Source organism: Molothrus aeneus, chromosome 1, assembly GCF_037042795.1.
Source record: "Molothrus aeneus isolate 106 chromosome 1, BPBGC_Maene_1.0, whole genome shotgun sequence".
In the NCBI taxonomy this organism is placed as follows: Eukaryota; Metazoa; Chordata; class Aves; order Passeriformes; family Icteridae; genus Molothrus; species Molothrus aeneus.
In genome coordinates, this window is record NC_089646.1 from 704998 (window position 1) to 727660 (window position 22663).

General features: G+C 60.4%; 2 protein-coding genes across 11 annotated transcripts in view; one reads left to right on the plus strand and one right to left on the minus strand.

Annotated features, from left to right (window-relative positions):
- The window catches only part of DHX30 (DExH-box helicase 30), a 32224-nt gene extending 27158 nt beyond the window's left edge, over nt 1-5066 (plus strand). For all 3 annotated transcript variants that reach the window (XM_066549855.1, XM_066549836.1, XM_066549846.1), the window contains 8 exons: nt 109-315; nt 629-710; nt 1304-1497; nt 1574-1733; nt 1969-2126; nt 2579-2682; nt 2760-2899; nt 3389-5066. In XM_066549855.1, the coding sequence (XP_066405952.1) occupies nt 109-315; nt 629-710; nt 1304-1497; nt 1574-1733; nt 1969-2126; nt 2579-2682; nt 2760-2899; nt 3389-3624 (1281 nt within the window). In that variant the 3' untranslated portion in view covers nt 3625-5066. The remainder of the gene's footprint in view (nt 1-108; nt 316-628; nt 711-1303; nt 1498-1573; nt 1734-1968; nt 2127-2578; nt 2683-2759; nt 2900-3388) is intronic.
- An 800-nt stretch (nt 5067-5866) lies between these two features.
- Nucleotides 5867-22663, minus strand: part of LOC136556566 (microtubule-associated protein 4-like) — a 68415-nt gene continuing 51618 nt past the window's right edge. For 7 of the 8 annotated variants that reach the window (XM_066549907.1, XM_066549899.1, XM_066549892.1 and 4 more), the window contains 5 exons: nt 22315-22407; nt 18233-18314; nt 14783-14895; nt 10862-11039; nt 10604-10705 (listed from right to left, as the gene is read on the minus strand). In XM_066549907.1, coding sequence (XP_066406004.1) covers nt 10698-10705; nt 10862-11039; nt 14783-14895; nt 18233-18314; nt 22315-22407 — 474 coding nt within the window. In that variant the 3' untranslated portion in view covers nt 10604-10697. Of the gene's footprint in view, nt 10706-10861; nt 11040-14782; nt 14896-18232; nt 18315-22314; nt 22408-22663 lie in introns of all 8 variants that reach the window. The other variant, XM_066549877.1, reaches the window with a different exon arrangement.

The following is a 22663-nucleotide window of genomic DNA, read 5'->3' on the forward strand; positions in this document are numbered from 1 at the left end:
CTGCCGTGGCAGGGCAGAACAGGATGGGCTTTAAGCCCAGAGCAGTCTGGGGTTCTGTGCTTTGACCAGGTGAGCTGTGGAGGGCTCACCCCGCTGCTGTCCCCTCAGGTGTCCTGCCTGGAGACCGTGTGGGTGTCCAAGTCCAACGTGGTGCAGCGGCGCGGGCGCGCCGGGCGCTGCCAGTCGGGCTTTGCCTACCACCTGTTCCCGCGCAGCCGCCTGGACAAGATGCCCACGTACCAGGTGCCCGAGATCCTGCGCACGCCCCTGGAGAACCTGGTGGTGCAGGCCAAGATCCACATGCCAGAGAAAACGGTGAGCAGGCACTGGCTGCAGGGACTGAGAGGGCTCCTGGAGCCCCAGGGGCAGGAGTGGGCAGAACCCAGAGTGCTGATGGCTTCAGTCTGTGCTTTGCTGAACATGGTGCTGTCCAGGGAAGTTCAGAGCAGGAAATCTCCCTGAGATCACAGAGTGTGTCTGGAAGCTTGAAGGAATGGAGAGGGCTGAGTCATATCCCTGGAGGCAGACAAGGAGGGAATTGTGCTGTAGTCTGGGTTCCTGAGGGCTCTTGCAGCTGTATGGGAAACTGGCTCACTTTTTCCCTCTTCCTTCCCCTGCTGTGTTGCAGGCAGTTGAATTTCTCTCCAAGGCTCTGGACAGCCCTGACATCAAAGCTGTGGATGAAGCCGTGATCTTGCTGCAGGAGATTGGTGAGTTAATTCTGTGTCCTGGAAACATGTTTACTGTTCTCAGCATGGCAATGGGACTTGGCACAGGCTGCTGTGGGGCAAACTGGGCAGGATTGTCCCTGGAATAGGGATAGCAGTTGACAGTGACTTCCCCAAACCATGTGCCCTGTGCTGTTTTATTTCCCACACTGCTTTGCTTAAAAACTGGGGATAACTTTCCAAGATTAAAAAAATAACGTGGAGGCAACAGAAAGAAGGGAAGTGGTGATCTGGAGTTCAGAGGGGGTGACGGAAGGGAAAGTAGGGAAGTGGTGATCTGGAGTTCAGGGCTGAGGGACAGAAGGAAGTGATGATCTGGAGTTCAGAGAGGGTGACAGAAGGAAGAGAAGTGGTGATCTGGAGTTCAGGGCTGGGCCTTGTGGATGCTCCTGTGGCTGTGACAGCTGTTCTGTGTCCTGAGCTCAGTTAGACCTGGAGCGTTCTGGGTGCTTACTGCAGGCCCCTGTCCCTGTGTCTCTTCTGGAGGTCACCCCACATGTTCCCAGCCCTGGCAGTTGCCCCTCCCCTGTTTTGGCTGGGCTGATGGATGTGCCACGTGGGTGTCTCTCCTGCAGGAGTGCTGGACCAGCGGGAAGCGCTGACCACTCTGGGCAAGCGCCTGGCGCAGATCTCCACGGACCCTCGGCTGGCCAAGGCCATCGTGCTGGCCTCCATCTACCGCTGCCTGCACCCGCTGCTGGTCATCGTGTCGTGCCTGACGCGGGACCCCTTCAGCAGCAGCCTGCAGAACCGCGCCGAGGTGGACAAGGTGAGGAGGAGCCCCCCGGCACGGGGGGACGGCCGGCCCGGGGGCTGCCCGTGGCTCAGCCGTGTCCCTGTCCCAGGCCAAGGCCGTGCTGAGCCGGGAGAGCGGCAGTGACCACCTGGCCTTCGTGCGGGCCGTGGCGGGCTGGGAGGAGGTGCTGCGGCGCAGGGACAGCCGTGCCAGGGACAACTACCTGCAGGACTACTACCTGTACGGGCCCAGCCTGCGCTTCATCAACGGTGAGTTCAGAGCCGTCCTGCCCCTCCCCTGGCCCCGGCGGCTGCTGAGCAGGGAGGGACACGGGCACAAGTGGGCGGTGCTGGGCTGGCAACCCTGGGACTGGGCAGGGGCTGGCTTTGGCCCAGGACAGGGCTCCTGTCCGAGCCCAGGCCAGTGCTGCCCTGCTGAGGTGACTCATTCCACGGGGGAAAGGAGAGGGTGAATCTCATCCCTGGGACTGTCTCCTCCCTCCAGGCCTTGTCAAGCAGTTCTCTGAGAACCTCTATGAAGCCTTCCTGGTGTCGTCCCCATCTGACTGTACCATGCCCTCATCCGTGTGTAACCAGTACAGTGAGGAGGAAGAACTGGTCAAGGGTGTCCTCATGGCTGGGCTCTACCCCAACCTCATCCAGGTACTGGTACTGCCATTGCTCTCTGGGGATGGCTGTCACAGCAGGTGGCACTGAAGTGCTGAGGTGCCAGAGAAGCTTCTGCTCTCTTGGGAGTGAGTGTCCAAGCCAGGTGTCCTGCCCTGGGCTCCAGCCTGTGCTCCAGGCTGTCCCTGATCCCCACTCACAAGGAGTGGCCACCCCAGCTTGTGTGGGTCCATGTTTAGGTTCTCATCACTGGGTTTGGGAGCCATTGAAGTGGCATTTTTCTCCAGTTTACTGCCTGAGGTGGCATCTTTCTCCTCCTGTTGTCTGCAGTGGCACTGAGTGACTGCCAGGTGTGGTCACCCCAAGAACGCTCCACTAACCCATGGAGCTCCTGGGAGTGGAGGGACATCATCCCCCTCCCCCTGTCAGAGAGGTGGCTGTGGCTGTCAGGGCTGGTGCAGGTGTGTGACAGTCCCCTCCCGTGGCAGGTGAGACAAGGCAAGGTGACGCGCCAGGGGAAGTTCAAGCCCAACAGTTACGCGTACCGGACCAAGGCCGGCACCGTGCTGCTGCACAAGTCCACCATCAACAGGTGGGTGATGGGGAGGGGGTCCCACAGGGCAGTGGCTGTGCCAGGGCCCAGCCGGGCTGACAGAGCTGCTCCTGCAGGGAGGCATCCAAGCTCTACAGCCGCTGGCTCACCTACTTCATGGCCGTCAAGTCCAACGGCGGCGTCTTCGTGCGTGACTCGTCGCAGGTGCACCCGCTGGCCGTGCTGCTCATGACTGACACCGACATCCACGTGCGAGGTGAGTGCTCGGGGTGCCCAGCCTGCTCCAGCTGCTCCCTGGGCCTGTTCCTGCTTCCTGAGGCTCTCGGGCCGGGCATGCATTGCTGGCGGGGCCATGGAGGTGATGGTTTGTGAGCTGTTCCCAGCTGCTGCTCCGCAGTGAGACAAAGCCAGCCCTGGCAGGCTGAGCCTTAGGGCTGTGCCTGGTCACCCTGGGGGAAGCAGTTGAGCTGGCAGGATCCCACTTGTCCCCGGGGATGTGTCTGTTCAGCCTGTGGGGTTTTGGCAGTGCTGCAGTTGGTCTCTAGCCCACAAGCTCAGCAGGGCTATGCCATCGGTCACCTCCTGTGGGAAAGCAGGAGGATCCCAGTGTGTGCTCAGAGCTGCCTGGCTTTTGTGGAGCTGTGGGCCCGGACCGGCTAGGAGGAGTGTGGGGAGGAGCTGCCTCGGGGGCAGCAGAGGAGCCCCAGCAGCCCCGGTCCCCTCACGCGCTCTCCCTCCCCCCAAGATGACGGCTGGCGAGCGACGGTGTCCCTGACGGACAGCGACCTGCTGGTGCTGGAGGGGGACTCGTACACCATCCGCCTGCTGCGCGACTTCCGCGTGTCCCTCTCCAAGATGGTGGAGACGTGCCTGTGCTACGAGATGGCCGCGATCCCTGGGGACCTGCACCACCAGCACAGCCAACTGCTCGACATCCTGGTGGATCTGCTCAAGGGCCCTCCCGGCAGCTTTGGCTCGTAGGCGGAGCTGCAGCCTCCTGTGGGGACTTGTAATTTGTATAAAGATGTTCACAAATGTTTATTTAAATAAAGTTCTATTTATCCCTTGTGAAGTCATCTCTCTCCATCCTAGAAGATTAATGTTGTCTGAATCTCCTGCTGTCGGCTCCGTGCATGGTCACCGCGTGGGAAGAGCAGCGCAGTCCCGCCGGGAATGGACTGGGAGTGCCGACGGACCCCGGCTCGTGGACGCCCACCCGCCTCCTCCGCTCGTCCCTGACCGGGAGCAAGGCCACGGCTGCTGCGGGGCCTCCTCTGCCCCCTCCCCACGGGGCCAGAGCTGCTCCGGGCCCAAGAGGAGGACGGATGTCCCGGCTGTGCCAGGATGGTGGATGCAGCGGCTCCGGCAGGGAGGGATCGCCGATCGTTGTCTCTCCGCTCTCCACATGGAGGAAGCCCCGAAAGCGCCGGATGGAGAGGAATTCCACGCGGGATCCGAGGGGCCCTGCCAGCCCCAGCACAGTCGTGGCGTCTGAGTGTGAGATGTGACTCGTCCTTCCCAACCTGCCTGTACTTCTCGTCCTCTTGCGTTGTTCCTATGATTTTTTTTAAATTCCTGTTCTCCCCACGTGGAGGAGGCCGGATCCCTGTCCCTTGTGCAACACAGGACGTGATTGTAGCTGCCAGGCTGCCTGTGAGCGCCGCTCCTGCGGGAAGCCAGGAGCAGAGGCACAAAATCCTTTGTTTTCTATGAACAGGGACCATATTTCTGTGGAAGGAGGATTGCGACAGGCACAGCACTCACTGAGGAATCTGGAGTTTAATCCCAGCTTTGCCTTGGATTCTCTGTCCGAAGAAGACAGTGACCTACCTCACAGGGCTGTTGTGAGGGTCGGGGTTTGTAACGGGAGCCCTCGGGCCCAGGGCTGTGCCCCCCGGGCCCGGGCTCCTTTCTTTTTATTCCCATTTCTTACGCTCTTTGTACCTGCAGCCGGGAATGGGAGCGAGGCCGTTTCCATGGCACAGGGGCTCCTGCCCCGGGGCCACCCTTTGGTTCTCCCAGTTCTACCATTTAAGTTCCTGCTCATGGGCTTTAGGGCACCGTGGCTGTGCCAGCACAAGGCCCGGGGGGCCCTTCCCAGGCCCCGCTGCCCCCGGCCGTGGGGGGCCCTTGGAGTCCTGCAGCCTGGGGTCACTCCAAACTGCTCATCTTCATTTCACTTGCTTGAGGTTGTCACTATTATTTGACCAGTGTTTGTTTCTTTTGGCCTGTATAATGGGCAGTATGGTTTTCCCTTCCAGCAGGTTTAAAAAAAAAAAAAAAAAGACAAAAAAAAAAAAGACTAAGCTATTGTCTAAATGGTTCCGAACTAGTGTGATATTGGGATACTTCCGTGGCTGTTATGTGATACTGGATCTTTTTACAACATAGATTAAAGACAATAAAAAGGGATAGAGTAGGAACTGCCTCTGTCCTCTTCATTCTTTTTTTTACTTTTTGTTTTTTTCTGCAAAGGTTGGAATTTTGTGCCTTTCCCTAGGTAGGGAAGAGCAGCAACAGCTGCTCCTCTGCTGGGAGTGGTGCAGAGCTGCCCTGGGGCAGTGAGGGGCTGCAGGGCCGTGCTGTGCCCTCACCCCGACCCCAGCCACCCCGAGGGGACAGGGGCACAGGGGGCTGGCACTGAGGGAGGGCTGCTGGGGGGACACGTCCTGGTGCTGCTGGTGCCTGCAGAAAGCAGCCCAGCGTGTCCCAGAGCTGCCCACGCATGAGGAGGCCAACCCAGGCTGTCCCAGGGCTCCCGAGCCCCTGTCTGGGCCAGCTGACGGTGAGTGGAGCTGGGGCTGTTTCCACAGCAGCGCTCAAGGAGGGCACAGGAGCAGCTGCTCCAGGCACAGGGACCTGGAACTTGGCTTCCAGTCCTGTTTGGGGTCTCAGGTCAGGTCCTAGCCAGGGTGGGAAACCTTTCCTTTATCTGTGAGTGGCCAAGGGCACCTCCTGGGGGATGCTGGTACCTCTGGCTGTGCCAGCTGTTTCAGCTGTGCCGTGGGCACCGAGGCTCCCACAGGGCCCATGTCAGCCCAAAGCCCCCTCCCCTCTGAGCCCAGGCTTGTGGAGCAAAGCCAGGGCTGGAAATTCTCCTGTGGCCAAAATCAGAGACAGCCAAATTCCTTCAGTCCCCTCCTTAGCGCTCTGCCGGCCCCGGGCTGTGCCACCGCCCTCCGCCCGGCCCTCCCACCCCACAGAGCCACAGCAGCCTGAGGAGGAACATCTAGAAGCTTTATTTCAACCCTTTACAATAGTAAGAATCACAACATCAAGTCAGGAAATGTTGCTAAGGAGACGACGCTCGTACAGCCCCCGGGGAGGGGAGACACAAAGGCAGAAGCAACCGCTGGGCTCCCCCCTGAGCTGCTGCCTCACACCGAGCACTGACCTCCCCTCCCAGCCCTCGCCTGCCCCACCACGGCGCAGGGACCGCGGAGTCCCCCCCTCCTCGGGCACGCCCTGCAGAATAATCCAATAATCCTATGACACAAAATAATAATAACACGTCACATTTAGAGAACACGTCACGCGCTGCTCGCGCCTCACAACAGCCCGGTGAGGTAAAATTGAATCCCCCCCACCTTTGCAGATGGGGAAACTGAGGCAGAGAGGTTGAGTGGCTTCCCGAGGGAGCCGAGGGCCGGGATCGCCCTCCGGGGCGCTGCCCCGAGCCCTCCTGCCCGGCCGAACGCCCCCAGCCCGCGGTCACTGCGCTCGCTCCTGGCTCGGTGCTCTGCGTGAGGGACAGCGGGGGCTGCGGGCGGCCGGGCGGGGACGGCGAGGGGCGCTGGGGCCTCGTATGTGATCTCGGCCGGCGGGACTCGTGCGAGGAGGGCGGAAGGTGAGCGCTGCCGGGCTGGAGCTCAGGCGGGGAGGGAGGAGGGAGAGCCGGAGCCCCTCAGAGCCCTTTCCATGCTGCTGCTGCTGCTGCCGCCCGGAGCCTCTTCCGCCCCACCCGCCGGCTCCGCGGGCCACAAGGCCTGGGGGGACATTTCCCTTCAGCCTGGAGGTGCTGGGCCCTCGCCACAGCCGCTCGGCCTTGGGGGACATTTCCCCTCAGCCTGGAGGCCGCTCAGCCCCTTGGGGGACATTTCCCCTCAGCCTGGAGGCCGCTCAGCCCCAGCGCGGCCGCTCGGCCTCAGCGGGGCCGCGGCTCCGCGGGGACTCGGCCCTGCCCTCAGGGGAGCTCCAAGAAAAGCAGGAATTCTGCCTAGACACGAACACGCGAGGGTCCCGGGGCCCCTCTCACACACCACACTACGCGGGGACAGCGCGAGGGGCAGCGTAGAAAACTACATTCAGTTTGCGGCCGGGAGCCGAGCGGGAGCCACGCTGGGGCGGCCGCGGCCTCGAGCCCACCAACTCGGTTACTCGAATGTTGCTGTTTAACAGTACAAAAAGCCCAAAGAACCGTGGATGCCACTGATATGCCGGGAGGCGCCGGGCTCCGGCTGCTGCCGGCCGGGGGAGGCTCCCGCTGCCCGGAGGAAGCGCAGCCCCGCCGGGGTGGAGCTCGCACCCGGCCCTGCCGCTTCCCCGCGGCCCTGCGGCAGCTCAGCCCCTCCAGAGCGCCGCTGCTCGCCCTGAGCTCTGCAAAGGCCTTTGCCGAGCATCCTTGCCCGGAGCCAGCCATCAACCTGGCCCCGCTCAGCCCCTGCCCAGCCCACAGTGCCCCCAGTGCGGCCAAAGCCAGGACCCCCGGCGCCAGCTCGGGACAGGAACGTGTACATTCAACTTGCATCTCATTCAGAGCTCAGCTCCTGTTTGCCCCCGGATTTGCTGCCTCCAGCCCTCGATGGAGCCATCGGCTCCCGCAGCCCCTTCCCCAGCAGCGTTAAGGTCTCAGCACTACCCAGCTCATCCCACCTCTCCAGACAGGAAAATAAAGTCATTCCCACCACACACGGCTCCTTCCCAGCCTAGCAATATGTACAGCCGCTTCCTCAAAATAAAGTTAAAAAAGAAATCCGTATTAAAACTGAAACTGTCCTAGAAACACCACGGCAAACTAGTGTATCTGGATTTAGTTCATCAGCTAAACACAGGCACAACAAGTGTTAGAGAAGTGGCACAGAAGCACGGCCGGGGGCTCAGCTGGGCCGGGGTTCGGGCAGGGACAGCCTGGGCACCGCACGCAGCCACCAGGCCCGGCCAGGGCCGCCCGGCGCTCGGGAAATCATTGGGAATCGGAGAAAAGCAGTGCAGGGAGAAGGTGACGGCACTGTCCCTTTGCAGCGGGGCAGGGCTCGTTTGCTTTTTGCAATCTCAGAAGATAAAGTGCAATGTTGCCACTTGCCTTCCTCCTGCAGTCCCTGAACCGGGACCGGCTGCCTCCCTTCACCCAGGGCCTCACCTGGGCACCTCGGGAATGTCATCCCTGGGGCACCTCGGGAATGTCATCCCTGGGCATCCCAGGGAATGTTATCCCTGGGCATCCCTGGGAATCTCATCCCAGGGCATCCCAGGCCACCATCCCTGTGGTGCCCCAGGAAGAGCAGCAAGAGGAACAAGACATCTCAGCCTCCGCCTCCTCTTTGGTTGCCCACACACATCTCCGGCTGCCGCCCAGCTCACAAACGCTGCTCCCAGCGCCCCTCCCGGCCGGTGAGCCGGGAGCTCGGCTCCAGCCCTGCCAAGGCCACCCTGGCTGGTCTCAGGCTGGGAACCGGAGGCTCCAGCCTGGGAACCAGACTCCAGGCTCACCGTCCTGCCGAGGGGCTCACCCTGCTCCTCTCCTCTCCTTATAATTCTCCCTCAATTCAAGTGTTGGAAAAAAAAATCAACCAAACCAAAGGCAAGGCTGCCAAGCTGAAGCTGGTGTGTAGAATTTAGCAGTAAAGAAAGAAGGAAGCGTCACGGGAGGGCAGTGATATATACCGGCACACGGGGAACGAGCAGGGCTCCGGGGAGCGGGGCCGGCTCCAGCTCCTCCTCCGAGCCGGGGCCGGTGGCCATGGCTGCTCCGGGACCGCCGGGGACACATGGGGACACACAGGGAGGGCACGGAGCGACGGCACGGCCGCCTGCCCCGGCTGGGGTCACAGGGATGCGGAGGGGAGAGGTGGGGAGGAGGAGGAGGAGGAGGAGGAGGAAGGAGGAGGAGGAGGAGAGGAGGAGGACGAAGAGGAAGGGAAGCACTGGGAGGTCTCTGGGTATATATAACCGCCCCTTTCAGGTGCAAATCTGCATCGTTTAAATTTGTATTCAGATGAAAAAGCACTTATGAAACTACCAGACGACTTTGATGCAAACTAGTACATTTTAATGCCATTTTATTAGAAACCATGCAAACTTTAATATAAAAAATACAAGTGCAATAAGAATCTTTGTGTGTAAATACAGATTCCGGGTTATCGTGTCGTTGTTGGCTTCCCAAAGAAATACTCCCACAAGCACGAGAAGCTGCAGGCTTCCCTCTGTCCCCTCCTGGAGCAGCCCCCCTTAGCACACGCCTGGTTCAGTTCTCTTTGATCCCAGTGTTTTGTTATTCTGCTTGCCTTTTTTTTTTTTTTTGTTTGTTTGTTTCTTTAAATTAGTTCGACCACCCAAGAACATTTTTCTTTTCTTTTGTTTTAATTTATTTACATTTCGTTTCTTTAGTGTCATTTGAAACGAGGAGCTCCAAGAGTGGTTAGATCTCCTTCCTAGTCAGAGCTGCAACTCCCTGGCACCACCCCTGCCCTGCTGCCCCGGGCTCCCCCGGGATGAGCTCCCTGCTCCTGCTGCCCGCCCGGCCCTGCTCATCCCGGCGCTCGCTCGGGTCCCCCATCCACACCCCAAAAACCGCACACCCCACACCCCCCACACGCTCCCCACACCCGCACGGACCTGCTGCAGCCGCGGAACTCCCGGCCCGCGCCCTCCTGCCCCCGCCGCGGCCGCCTCCTGCTCCCTCCGGCCTCGGCCGGGAAGAACGGGACAAACCCCGGGGCTCGGCCGCGCCCTTCATAAATAAACCACCTCGGCAGAAGGCACCGGGGAGGGCTCGCGAGCATCAATTAACGCATCTCGAGCATCAATTACACATCTCGAGGTCAACACAGGCTCCACCTGAGCTCTCACAGCAAGTTTGCCCTTTACACATTCCTGTGCCTTTCGTTCCGGACATGGCTTAATCCCATGAACTCGCTCCATCGTTTTAAAATATTAAAAAGAAAAAACCCCAAACAACAACAAAGAAGTTACAACGGCTGGATATGTCAGTAAGAAGCCAGCACGGCAGCAGCGGTTAAATGTCCCTACTCTCCTACGGGTCGGAAAAGAAGGAAAGAGAAAAGGAAACTTAGCACGGTTCGAACACGATAAATCATCAACACTTCGTCACAAAGAATAAAAGGTTCAAGTCAACAGTTAAAACAGCCTAACGAGTGTGGAGGGGATTTATCAGCATCCCACAGGCGGCAGAAACTGAAGCGGCGAGGAGGGAAGGGGTTAAAAAAAGAGACAGAAAGAAAGATCACAGCTTATCCCTGTTAACTCGGCCTGGCCCCGCAGCCAGGGCTCTGCTCTGCCCTGCCCGCCCTGGCACAGCCGGAGCCGCTCGGCCGGCCCCGAGGTGCAGCAACCCCCGGGAGCCCCCGGGCCAGCGGGAGGGCAGGACAGGGAGAGAAGGAGGGAGGGGAGCCCTGCCCGGCCCGGCCGCCGAGGGACCCCAGCCCGGGCGGGCCCGAGGAACATCGTCCCCTTCCCACCTAAAGCCAGAGCCGGGTTAAGAGAGCCAAGCTGGGGTCCCCGGGGCGCGGAGCGGGGCCGGGGGTCACAAGCCTTGCTGGGAGGGCGCGGCCGGCGGCGGCGGTGACGGGGAGGCGACGGAGCCCAGGCTGTCGCTGGCGGAGGTGCTACGCCGGGGGCAGGTGCTGCTGGAAAGGGTGGGGGGGTTGGAGACGACGATTTCCGCTCCGTGGTCTGTTCGAGCCTTGGCCTTCGCACGGAACGTCAGCTTGTGAGACTCAATCTGCAGCGACACAAGGGCAGGGGACAAGGGCACACGGGGAGAGGAGGAGACAAGGGACAGGAGGGGAATGGAAGACGATACCATAATGTCATCATTAGATGCCTGGAAGATAAAAGGCAATTTTCTGAATTAAAAGAAAGGCACGACAACCCCGCAGACGTCGCTGGCAGCGGTCGGGGGCTGCGGTGGCCGCGACGCCGCCGTGCCCGGGGCTGCCGGGCTCCCTCTCCCCGGCCCCGGGCGGGCCCTGGCACTTACTTGTTTCTTGGATGTGAGTGTCGAGGCTCTGCATTTCCCTTTGGTCGGCGGTGCCGAGGGCGGCCAGGGCCGGCCCCACGCCGTTCTCCCGCAGCGCGGGGGCCGCGGGCAGCGCGCCCGGCCCCGGCTCCGCTCCGTTGGCCGGCGGGAGCTGCGCCGGCTCCACGCCGCCCTCCGCCTGCAAAGACAACGTGGGCACGGGTCAGTACCACGGCGAGGGAAGGGGGCAGGGACGGGAGGGGGTGGCAGCGGGAATCTCTGCTCCTGGGAAAGCAAATCCTGCCCGGCCCTGCGGGGTCTGACGGACCCCGGGGCCCTGGAGCTCCTCCGGGTGCCCTCGGGTCCAGAGCTGAGCTGCCACACTCACAGCTGGCACAGGGAATGCCAGGGACAAACCCCCGTGTTCTGGGGCCGATGGCTGGCGTGGGGTCACTGCTGTGACACTGGATCATGACCTGGGGACACCCAGAGCAGCCGTGGCTGCCCCTGGACCCCTGGCAAGGCCAGGCTGGAAGGGCTTGGGGCACCCTGGCACAGTGGGAGGTGTCCCTGCCATGGCAGGGGTGGCACTGGATGATCCTGCAGGTCCCTTCCATCCCAAACCACTCCAGCATTCCGTGTTCCCAGCACCTGGTGGGTCCCAAACCAGCAGGGCCAGGTTCACACAAGGAGCCCCTTTTCCCTCCACGCTGAGCCGTGGCCCAGGACTGAGAGCTCAGAGAGAATCCAGGATCCCCTCCTGCTCTGGTCCCTCAGCAGAGCTGCTCATCCCACCTGGAGTCAGCAGCTGCCGCTGGGCCTGGAGGAGAGCTGAGCCCTCCTGCCCTGGGAGGGGACTCTGCTGCCCCGGGGATCCCAGGGGTGACAGATCCCTTGGGAAGGCCCTGGGACAGCAGCAGCACAGCCAGCACTGCCAGCACAGACACCCAGGGAGGGGAAACACCCCACAGTGAGACTGAACCTGAGCTGATTCCACAGTCAGAGTGAACCTGAGCTGACTCCACAATCAGACTGAACCTGAGCTGACTCCACAGTGAGACTGAACCTGAGCTGACTCCACAGTGAGACTGAACCTGAGCTGACTCCAAAGTCAGACTGAACCTGAGCTGACTCCACAGTCAGACTGAACCTGAGCTGACTCCACAGTGAGACTGAACCTGAGCTGATTCCACAGTCAGAGTGAACCTGAGCTGATTCCACAGTCAGAGTGAACCTGAGCTGACTCCACAGTGAGACTGAACCTGAGCTGATTCCACAGTGAGACTGAACATGAGCTGACTCCACAGTCAGACTGAACCTGAGCTGATTCCACAGTGAGACTGAACCTGAGCTGACTCCACAGTCAGACTGAATTGGTGAGAATCTGGAACTTGGGTGGAAGCACCACTCAACTCCCCAGCACACACCACCAGTGTACACACCAGGAGCTCCAGTTCACTGGAATTTTGTTACAGACAGTTCCAGATCCCTCCCAACGCAGGAGTAGCCCCTCCAGCTCCTTCCAGCTTTCCCTGAGCCATGATTTGCCAGGATGGAGTTTCCAGACAGGGCTGGAGCCAGGAGAACCTGAGCAGTGGCCATGCCCTCTGCCCTTGCTTTGCCAGGAATGACTGAGCTCCATCCTCCTGGGAATCCTGCTGCCCCCAGGACTGGCACTGCTGCTTTCCAGTGCCCCCAGGCTTCAACACCCCCCAGCTCAGCCCAGCTCTGAGCCCTTCCTGCACACACAGAGCCTCACACAAGCCAGGGCTGGGACACCCAGGGGATGGCAGAGCCTGGAGGGGTTTCTCCTGGGTCTGCCTGTCCTGCTGGCAGCTCTGAGGCTGCCCCAGAGGGTTTTTTCTCTGCTTCCAGAGCTTATTTAGAAACAGCATCCTCACAGACCTCAGTTTGGAGAGGGACTTTTCCTGAGGCCCTGGGGTAACAGGACATGGGTGATGGCCTTAGGCTGAAGGAGAGCAGGGATGGATGGGATATTGGGCAGGAATTGTTCCCTGGGAGGGTGGGCAGGCCTGGCACAGGGTGCCCAGATCCAGCTGGATCCCTGGCAGTGCCCAAGGCCAGGCTGACACTGGGGCTTGCAGCAGTCTGGGGTAAGGGCAGGTGTCCCTGCCATGGCAGGGGTGTCATCAGTCCCTTCCAGTGACTCCCTGAGCACAATTCCCAGCTCCCTGGGGTTGTGCCAGGCCCACACAACCCTCAGGAGGGAACGTCCCCTCCCTGGGCACAGATGTCCCGTTGCTGCAGCCAGACCTGGAACATGCAGAGCTGAGGCTGGGGACAGTTTGTGCTCCTGTGGGAGAAGGGATGAATCAGCCCAAGAGCTGTGCTCTGTTCTCATCCCCACACAAACAGGACTGAAGGATGGGCTGGACAGATCCCTTCCACCTCAGAGCATTCCATGGATCTGGAAATGCTCCCAAGACTGCCAGGTGCTCTCTCCCAGCACAGAGCATGTGGATCTCAGCAGCTTTCACTGGGGGTGAAGGCCCCTGCCATCCCCTCTGCTGGGCATGGCCCCTGCCAGTCCCTCTGCTGGGCATGGCCCCTGCCATCCCCTCTGCTGGGCATGGCCTCTGCCAGCCCCTCTGGGCATGGCCCCTGCCAGTCCCTCTGCTGGGCATGGCCCCTGCAATCCCCTCTGCTGGGCATGGCCCCTGCCAGCCCCTCTGCTGGGCATGGCCCCTGCCAGTCCCTCTGCTGGGCATGGCCCCTGCCATCCCCTCTGCTGGGCATGGCCCCTGCCAGTCCCTCTGCTGGGCATGGCCCCTGCCAGTCCCTCTGCTGGGCATGGCCCCTGTCAGTCCCTCTGGGCATGGCCCCTGCCAGTCCCTCTGCTGGGCATGGCCCCTGCCAGCCCCTCTGCTGGGCATGGGCCCTGCCAGTCCCTCTGCTGGGCATGGCCACTGCCATTCCCTCTGCTGGGCATGGCCCCTGCCAGTCCCTCTGCTGGGCATGGCCTCTGCCATCTCCTCTGCTGGGCATGGCCCCTGCCATCCCCTCTGCTGGGCATGGCCCCTGCCATCCCCTCTGGGCATGGCCCCTGCCAGTCCCTCTGCTGGGCATGGCCCCTGCCATCCCCTCTGCTGGGCATGGCCCCTGCCATCCCCTCTGCTGGGCATGGCCCCTGCCATCCCCTCTGCTGGGCATGGCCCCTGCCATCCCCTCTGGGCATGGCCCCTGCCATCCCCTCTGCTGGGCATGGCCTCTGCCATCTCCTCTGCTGGGCATGGCCCCTGCCATCCCCTCTGCTGGGCATGGCCTCTGCCAGTCCCTCTGGGCAGGGCCCCTGCCATCCCCTCTGCTGGGCATGGCCCCTGCCATCCCCTCTGCTGGGCATGGCCCCTGCCAGCCCCTCTGCTGGGCATGGCCACTGCCATCCCCTCTGCTGGGCATGGCCCCTGCCATCCCCTCTGCTGGGCATGGCCCCTGCCATCCCCTCTGCTGGGCATGGCCCCTGCCAGCCCCTCTGCTGGGCATGGCCTCTGCCAGTCCCTCTGCTGGGCATGGCCCCTGCCATCCCCTCTGCTGGGCATGGCCCCTGCCATCCCCTCTGCTGGGCATGGCCCCTGCCAGCCCCTCTGCTGGGCATGGCCCCTGCCATCCCCTCTGGGCAGGGCCCCTGCCAGCCCCTCTGCTGGGCCCCAGCCTGCAGTGATCCCTGCTCTCAGGTTCCAAGAGAAGGATGGAGTTTGGCAGTGCCAGCCCTTGGGAATGCCCAGCAGGGTCAGGCACCCCGAGCTGGGTCCAGCTCTCTCCTTTCCATCCCCACCCAGAGCTCCAGCCTCACCCTGGGGTACACGGCAGAGGCCCCAGGAGCAAGGAGGCTGTACCAGGCTGTGGAGGAGGAGCTGCACAGCAGGAGCAGGACAAGACCTGGATGAAAGCCATTCCCTGGCTGTGCCAGGTCCCCGCCCTCACCTTGACAGCCCCTCCGGCCGGTGAGTGTCCCACGTTGTCCAGAGATCCCACCTTGGCCTGCGCCTTCTCCTTGAAGTTCAGCTTCTGGTTCTCGATTTTGACGTCTCCTCCCCCTGCAGGGACAGGGAGCAGGGCTGAGTTTGGGGAAGCCCCCAGCAGTCCCACCCAGCCCCATCCAGGAGCCCCTGGGGACCCTCTGGAGGAGGGACAAGACAAGTTCCACAGTCACTGCCTCAGGGAAAGTTCTGGAAGACCAAAGCTGGTGATTTCCAGCCGTGCCAGCAAACAGGGCCCTGGGGAATGCTGCACATCCAGACAGACAGGCTGGAGAGAATTCCCTGGATCTGCTCCTGAGGCTGCCTCCTCCAGCAGAGGTGTGAAATGCCACCCCCACTGTCCCTCACTGGTGCCATTCCAAGGCTGAGTCCCACTGCTCCTGTCCCTGTCCCTGCCCAGGCCCCTCCAGCTCAGCCACTTGGGCACTCAGCAGTGCCAGGGCACCTCCTGCTCCTCTGTGTCCCTGCCCTTCTCCCCTCCTCCCCTTCCCCTGCTGCTCCAGCCCTGGCACCCCTGGGCAGCCCTGCCTGCCTGAGCAGCTCCCCTGGCACACACCCCACCTGCAGGACACTGCAGGAGAACGTGGAGGTCACAAACAGAGCTGAGAATTTTAGCAAGATTTGTCCAGAATGAAATAGACTACAGAATTAGATATAGATAGATTTTATAGATAGATATAGATATAGATATAGATATAGATATAGATATAGATATATTAATTAGATATATATAGATTCCCATTAATTACAGAATCCCAGAATGGTTTGGATTGGAAGGGATGTTAAGAATTCTCCGGTGCCACCCCTGCCATGGCAGGGACACCTCCCACTGTCCCAGGCTGCTCCCAGCCCTGTCCAGCCTGGCCTTGGGCAATGCCAGGGATCCAGGGGCAGCCCCAGCTGCTCTGGGCACCTGTGCCAGGGCCTGCCCACCCTCTCAGGGAACAATTCCTAACTCCCAATCTCCCATCCATCCCTGCCCTCTGGCAGTGGGAAGCCATTCCCCTTGTCCTGGCACTCCAGGCCTTTGGAAGTCATCTCTCCCCATCTTTCTTGGCTCCCTTCAGGTCCTGGAAGGCCACAGTGAGGTCACCCCAAAACCTTCCCTTCTCCAGGCTGAGCAATCCCAGCTCTCAGCCTTTCCTCCCAGGGGAAATGCTCCATCCCTCTGACCACAGTGCTGCCTCCTTTACTGACAAATCACACAGTGCACAAACCCCAGAATGGAATCCTGGATCCTAAGGATGATTCCAACCCCCCTGCATGGACAGGACCACCTTTCCCTGGCTGCAGTCCCCATCCCAGCAGCTTCTCCAAAGCCCAGCTCAAGTCTTGCTGAGCACAGCTTTGCCTCCCAGCAACATCATTAAACCCTCAGCTCTGCCCTGGAAGCCTGGCACGGCCAACCACGGTGCAAAGCAAGGGGTTTGGTGCCACAGAGGCAGCTGAAGCCCTGGCAGGGTGGCAGTGGACAAGGCAGTGATTGTCACCCCCAGCTCGTTACTGGATTGTCACTGCCCAGCACTGAGCTGGCAGAGGTCACGCCCGTGGCACCGCGTTCCCAGGGCTGGGAGCCCCTGGAGCCAGGGCTCCTGCCAGGGAGTGCCCTGCTCTGCCCTGGCAGCCTGGGCAGCCTGCAGGGCCCTCCCAGAGGGACAAAGAGCAGCCTGAGGGGCTCCTTCCAGCCTGAGGGGCTCCTTCCCATCCTGAGGGGCTCCTTCCCATCCTGAGGGGCTCCTTCCCACCCTGAGGGGCCTCTCCCATCCTGAGGGGTTCCTCCCCAGCCTGAGGGGCTCCTCCCCAGCCTGAGGGGCTCCTTCCCAGCCTGAGGGGCTCCTTCCAGCCTGAGGGGCTCCTTCCAGCCTGAGGGGCTCCTTCCCACCCTGAGGGGCTCCTTCCCAGCCTGAGGGGCTCCTCCCCAGCCTGAGGGGCTCCTCCTCAGCCTGAGGGGCCTCTCCCATCCTGAGGGGCTCCTCCCCAGCCTGAGGGGCTCCTTCCAGCCTGAGGGGCTCCTTCCCAGCCTGAGGGGCTCCTTCCCAGCCTGAGGGGCTCCTTCCCAGCCTGAGGGGCCTCTCCCATCCTGAGGGGCTCCTTCCCAGCCTGAGGGGCTCCTTCCAGCCTGAGGGGCCTCTCCCATCCTGAGGGGCTCCTTCCAGCCTGAGGGGCTCCTTCCCATCCTGAGGGGCTCCTTCCCAGCCTGAGGGGCTCCTTCCCACCCTGAGGGGCTCCTTCCCATCCTGAGGGGCTCCTCCCCAGCCTGGGCACTCAACCCTGGCCCTCGTGCCAGTGGCAGCGCTCCTGGCTGGAGAATGGCCCCAGGACCAGGGGCAGCCAAGGGCACTGAACTGACCATCAGCCCCAGGACACTGAGCTGACCATCAGCCCCAGGACACTGAACTGACCATCAGCCCCAGGACACTGAACTGACCATCAGCCCCAGGACACTGAGCTGACCATCAGCCCCAGGACACTGAACTGACCATCAGCCCAAGGGCACTGAACTGACCATCAGCCCCAGGACACTGAGCTGACCATCAGCCCAAGGACACTGAGCTGACCATCAGCCCCAGGACACTGAGCTGACCATCAGCCCAAGGACACTGAGCTGACCATCAGCCCAAGGACATTGAACTGACCATCAGCCCCAGGACACTGAACTGACCATCAGCCCCAGGACACTGAACTGACCATCAGCCCCAGGACACTGAACTGACCATCAGCCCAAGGACACTGAGCTGACCATCAGCCCCAGGACACTGAGGTGACCATCAGCCCAAGGACACTGAGCTGACCATCCCTCAGGCCAAGCCAAGGGCCTCCAGCCCCAGCACCTTGGGCTGGGCACAGCTTGGGGACAAACCTGAGATTCCCAGGAATTCAGGCTGTGTTCTCAGCAGGGAGCAGGTAATTCCCACACTCATTCCAGAAAATTCCCCCAGGGGCCAGAAGGGTTCCATGTGAGGCAGGAGCTGCAGTGGGCTCAAGGCTAAAAGGACCCTGGTATGTGCTCTGAAGGACTGAAGGGAATTTCCTTTATCCTGCCATGCTCCCTGAACATCTGGGATGTTCTGAGTGCCCCAAAGCCTCTCTGAGCATGGATGAAGCTTCCTGGAATGACTGTGGAAGCATCCATGTTTTCCTTCTCAAATGAGCAGGAAAAGCAGAAATGAGTCAAAGCTGTAGCTTATCTTCACAGGACATCCCACATCTCCTAATTCCTCCATCTGCTATTGAAACCACCAGGAACTGTGGAAGAAGCGTTTCTAGAAATTTCCAGAAGCACTGGGAACATTCCCTGAAAGCCACAAGCCCCTAAAACTATTCCAGTCCCAATGCAGGGCTGTGTTTAAGGGACAAAACTTACAGACAAATGAGGAAATGACAAAATTCCTACCTGGCTTATGCTTGATATTTGCTTTAGATCCACACTTGGAGGACACTTTGGAAAGGTCGACTTTCTTGTTCTGGATCTGCACCTGGGGAGACAAAGAGCAGCAGCTGAGCACAGAGAAAGCCCTGGAGGCCAGAGGGCACCTCAGGCTGTGCTCTGTGAGCCTGTGTCCCTGCTCTCATCACTCCTCCTGCAGATTCCCAGAATCCTGCCTGGGATTCCTGTGCCACTGGCAGCCCTGGGGTCACCCAGAGCCAGGGGCCAAAGTGAGACAGAGCTGAGACAGACAGCAGGACAGAGGGACAGAACCGTCACAGGGCTGAGCTCAGGCACAGCCACGGGACACAGCAGCCCTGGGACAGGGACAACAAAAGCCAAATCTGCTGCCAGGGTCCCCACAGGGTTCCTGGCCAGCCTGGGACACGGCCATGGCCTGGGGCCACCTCAGGGAGCCCAGCTGCAGGGGCAGGGCTGTGCCACCAGCTCTGCTCTGCTCTGCACCATCACATCCAGCCTGGGGAGGAGAAGGCTCCAGGGAGAGCTCAGAGCCCTGGCAGGGCCTGGAGGGGCTCCAGGAGAGCTGCAGAGGGACTGGGGACAAGGCATGGAGGGACAGCACCCAGGGAATGGCTCCCACTGCCAGAGGGCAGGGATGGATGGGAGATTGAGAATTGGGAATTCCTGGCTGGGATGGAATTCCCAGAGCAGCTGGGGCTGCCCCTGGATCCCTGGCAGTGCCCAAGGCCAGGTTGGACACTGGGGCTGGAGCAGCCTGGGGCAGTGGAGGTGTCCCTGCCATGGCAGGGGTGGCACTGGGTGATCCTTGAGTCCCCCCACTCCAAGCAGCCTGGGGTTCTCAGAGGGATGGGTGCCCTGATGGAATGCACTGCTCAGGGCACCCATCCCTCTCCCACACAAGGCCAGGGGTGAGAGCAGCCACCAGCTGGAAGCTGCAGGGTCAGAACTCCTGCTCCAGCTCAGGTCACAGAGGAAACCAAGGATTTTCCTTTCCAATATGAGCAGAATTCCTTGACCACCAGCTGCTCTGGGAGGTTACTGAGAGCTCTCAGCAGAATCTGCCAGAATTCCCCCAAGGGAATCAGGGATCCTCCTGCTCCATGTGCCCAGGGAGGAGCTCCAGGATGCTGCAGGGGGAGCAGGGCAGCCCAGCTCAGCTCCTGCCAGGTCCCACATCCCCAGCTCAGTGACACCCTCCAAAGGTCACTCACAGACCCTGATTTGGTTTTCTCAGGAGTAAAGTTACTACAGCTTTAATCAGCAGTCCTTGCTTGCTCAGAACTGAGCTGAGATGAAATTTATTTCACAGAGTGCACCTGGAGATCTGCTGTTTGTTACCAGCTGTGACTCCTGACCTGAGATCCAGAGTGTCCCACCCTCAGGGAAGGGTCTGTTGGTAGGACTTCAGCAGGAGCTGGGTTTGTACCTTGGGGTTGCACTCAGACAGCCAAGCACAGACTCTGGAGCCAGAAATAAACTTTGGAGCTTTGGCTCAGTGGGCAAGTTTGGTCTCAGCTCTTGTCTGATTTTGTGTCCCTGACCATGTCCCAGAGCAGCCAGGCAGGACAAGCCAAAGGCCAGGGGAGCACAGGGACACTCCAAACTCCCTTCCCAACGTTCCCAAACTCCCTTCCCAAAGTTCCTTCACCCACAGATGTTGCCTGCACTTGGTGAAATCCACTTCTGTTCTGCTTTCTTGGAACAGAAAACTTGCTCAGAGGTTGGACTCCATGGTCTTGGAGATCTTTTCCAATCTCAGTGGTCCTGAGAGTGGGAAATACTAAACAGAAAACCATCCAACCCTTTTCCCCAGGAACTGAACTGTGTCTGTGTTTCTGGTGGGCAGCAACAGCAGCTGCTGCTTTTGGGCACAGCTCCTGGGAGTGTGGGCATGGACAGGAATGATCTCCATGGGCAGAGGGCAGGGTGGGCAGCTGAGCCAGCCTGGAGCCACTGGGCACAGCACAGTGTCCACCCCTGGAGCGTCCCTGGCAGGCTGGAAAGGGCTGGGAGCAGCCTGGGACAGGGAAAGGTGTCCCTGCCATGGCAGGGGTGGCACTCAATCATCCCTGAGGTCCTTTCCAACCCAAACCATCCCATGGCCATCACCTCCTAAAGCTCCACCAGGAACTTTTCTAGACCACAGCACTTGTCCACAGGATCCTGAAAGCTCCAACTCAAGCACAGACCAGAAGAGACCTTCCAGACACACCCACCTGGGAATCCAACACTGGGAATTCTATCAGAAGTGATCACCACAACTACCTGAGCAAGGAAACATCTGGGAAGAGGTCACTAACATCACAGTGCTCCAAAGGGAGGGGGAAGATACAGAAATGAATAAATAAAAATAAAAACATCCAAACTGCCTGTGCTGGAGGGCTGGGAAAGCTCTCCTGGAGGTGCTCTGGGAGCATTTGGAGCCTGGAAATGAGCTTTTGGCTCAGAAAATGCAGAATAAAGAGCTGCTTAAGCAGCTGAGCAAGGAGCAAATCTGCCGTGGTGAGAGTGTGGGAGAGGAGAAGAGGAGGAGGAGGCAGGGACACAGCTGTCCCCAGGGCTGGGAATGGCTGGCAGTGCAGACAGGATGGTGACTCACGAGCAGGAGGACACTTCATGACACAGATAACCAGGCAAGGCAGGATCCCCACATGCCAGCCCATTCCTGCAGCCTGCAGGAGCAGGGAAGGCACCTGTGAGGCTCCTGAAAGGCTGAGCAAGGTAAGGTGGCAGCCCTGAGGTGGTTTATAAAATACAGCTCCTTGGAGTGCAGGGACAGGCCAGCAGCTGCTCCAGAGCTGTCACAGGGTGGCCAAAGGCACTTCTGGCACAGGCTGGGGGCAGCACCAGGGGAACAGGAACAGAAACAGGGCTCCAAACCCCCTGAGGGCTCCCCAGGCAGGCATTCCCAGGTATCCTGTGGGAGCATTTCCATGGGAAACACTCCCATAAACACAATGTAAATCGTGGAAACAGCAGAGAACCACAAACTCCAAATGCCCAGAGCAGGGATGTGGGAAGGCAGCCTGGGTTCAGTGGCACAGGTGGGACTTCAGCATCTCTGGCCACCCTGGAACCACCTGGAGGGAAGCAGGTGTTAGGAACCCTGCTGGTTTGGCTGCCACTTGAAAGATTTGTGGAAAAATCACTCATGGAGAGGTTCAGCCAGCTGGACATGGATTTCCCAGGAGAAGTGGCCCCCAGCTGGCTCCACAGGCAGGTCCTGAGCAGGGTTTGTGTCTCTGCACAGGTTCTGACCAGACACCCTGGGCACCTCAGCAGATGTGGCAGCTGGCCATCCCTCCCTGGGAACCCAGGATATTTAAACACCTCTGGAACAAACTTCCTTGGGCTCAGGTCCTTCAGTGCCTTTGAAACCACCCAAACTTTGCAGTGCTGAACCTGCCCTGTGCCCAGAGCCCAGCCCAGGTTTGTCAGGGCAGCACAGATCTGAGCCCCCAGACCCTGCTCGTGCTCTCCCAGCCTGTAGGGGCTGGACAGAGAACCTGGCTTGCCTGGCAGACACTTGGAGCACCCCACACCCCAAACCAGGCTGCAGACACCACCAGATTAACTTTCTATTTTAATAAGCTCAGCCCTGCTGCCACAGATACCAGCGGCCTTTAAATTTAGAAATTAATCTCAGCTCAAAGGTTAAGTCCCAGAGTCTTTGCCTGCTCCAAAGTGCCTTTTATGAAACAAGGAGTGAATGAGTGTGGCTCCAGCTGGCCCTGGGAGCCAGGGGAGAGTAACAGGCACTGCCAGGCCACGATGGATCTGCTCTGGGCAATGCAGGCTCCAGGCAGGTCAGCAGTGAGCTCAGTCCCAGGCTCAGCCTCGTCCCCACCCCTGTGTGGGTCACAGCCAGCCCAGGGAGCAGGACCAGCCCAGGTGCAGCTGAACACTGGAACAAACCCCACAGTTCAGCCTGGCAGCCCCAGAGCAGTGCGGGAATCCTGCAGGCTGTGCCCAGGAGCCCTGCAGCACAGCACTCCTGGGGCTGGCACCCCCAGCACAGCACAGAGAAGCAGTTAGCAGACACACAGCTTGCCCAGAGCCATACTTACATTCCCACCTCCAGGGACATGCTTAATATTGTCCTTGGAACCACACTTGGACTGAACATGGCTGTAGTTCGCTTTTTTGGAGACTATCTGGACCTGGAACGTCACAGAACGGAGACAACACAAGGGAAGAGGACTGGTTAGAGATGGCATTCTGCAGGGCACCAGGGACCTGGGCACCAGGGACCCTGAGGAGCTGACCCCGAGCTGGGGAAGGCACCAAGGAGGAGAGTGAGAGACAGTGAAGGACAGGAGGCTGCACAGACAGTGTTAGTGCCAGGCTGGGAGTGCCCAGGGACCCTGGGGTGGGGTGGGCAGGGGCTGCCCAGGGCATGGAAACCCCCCTGGGGCA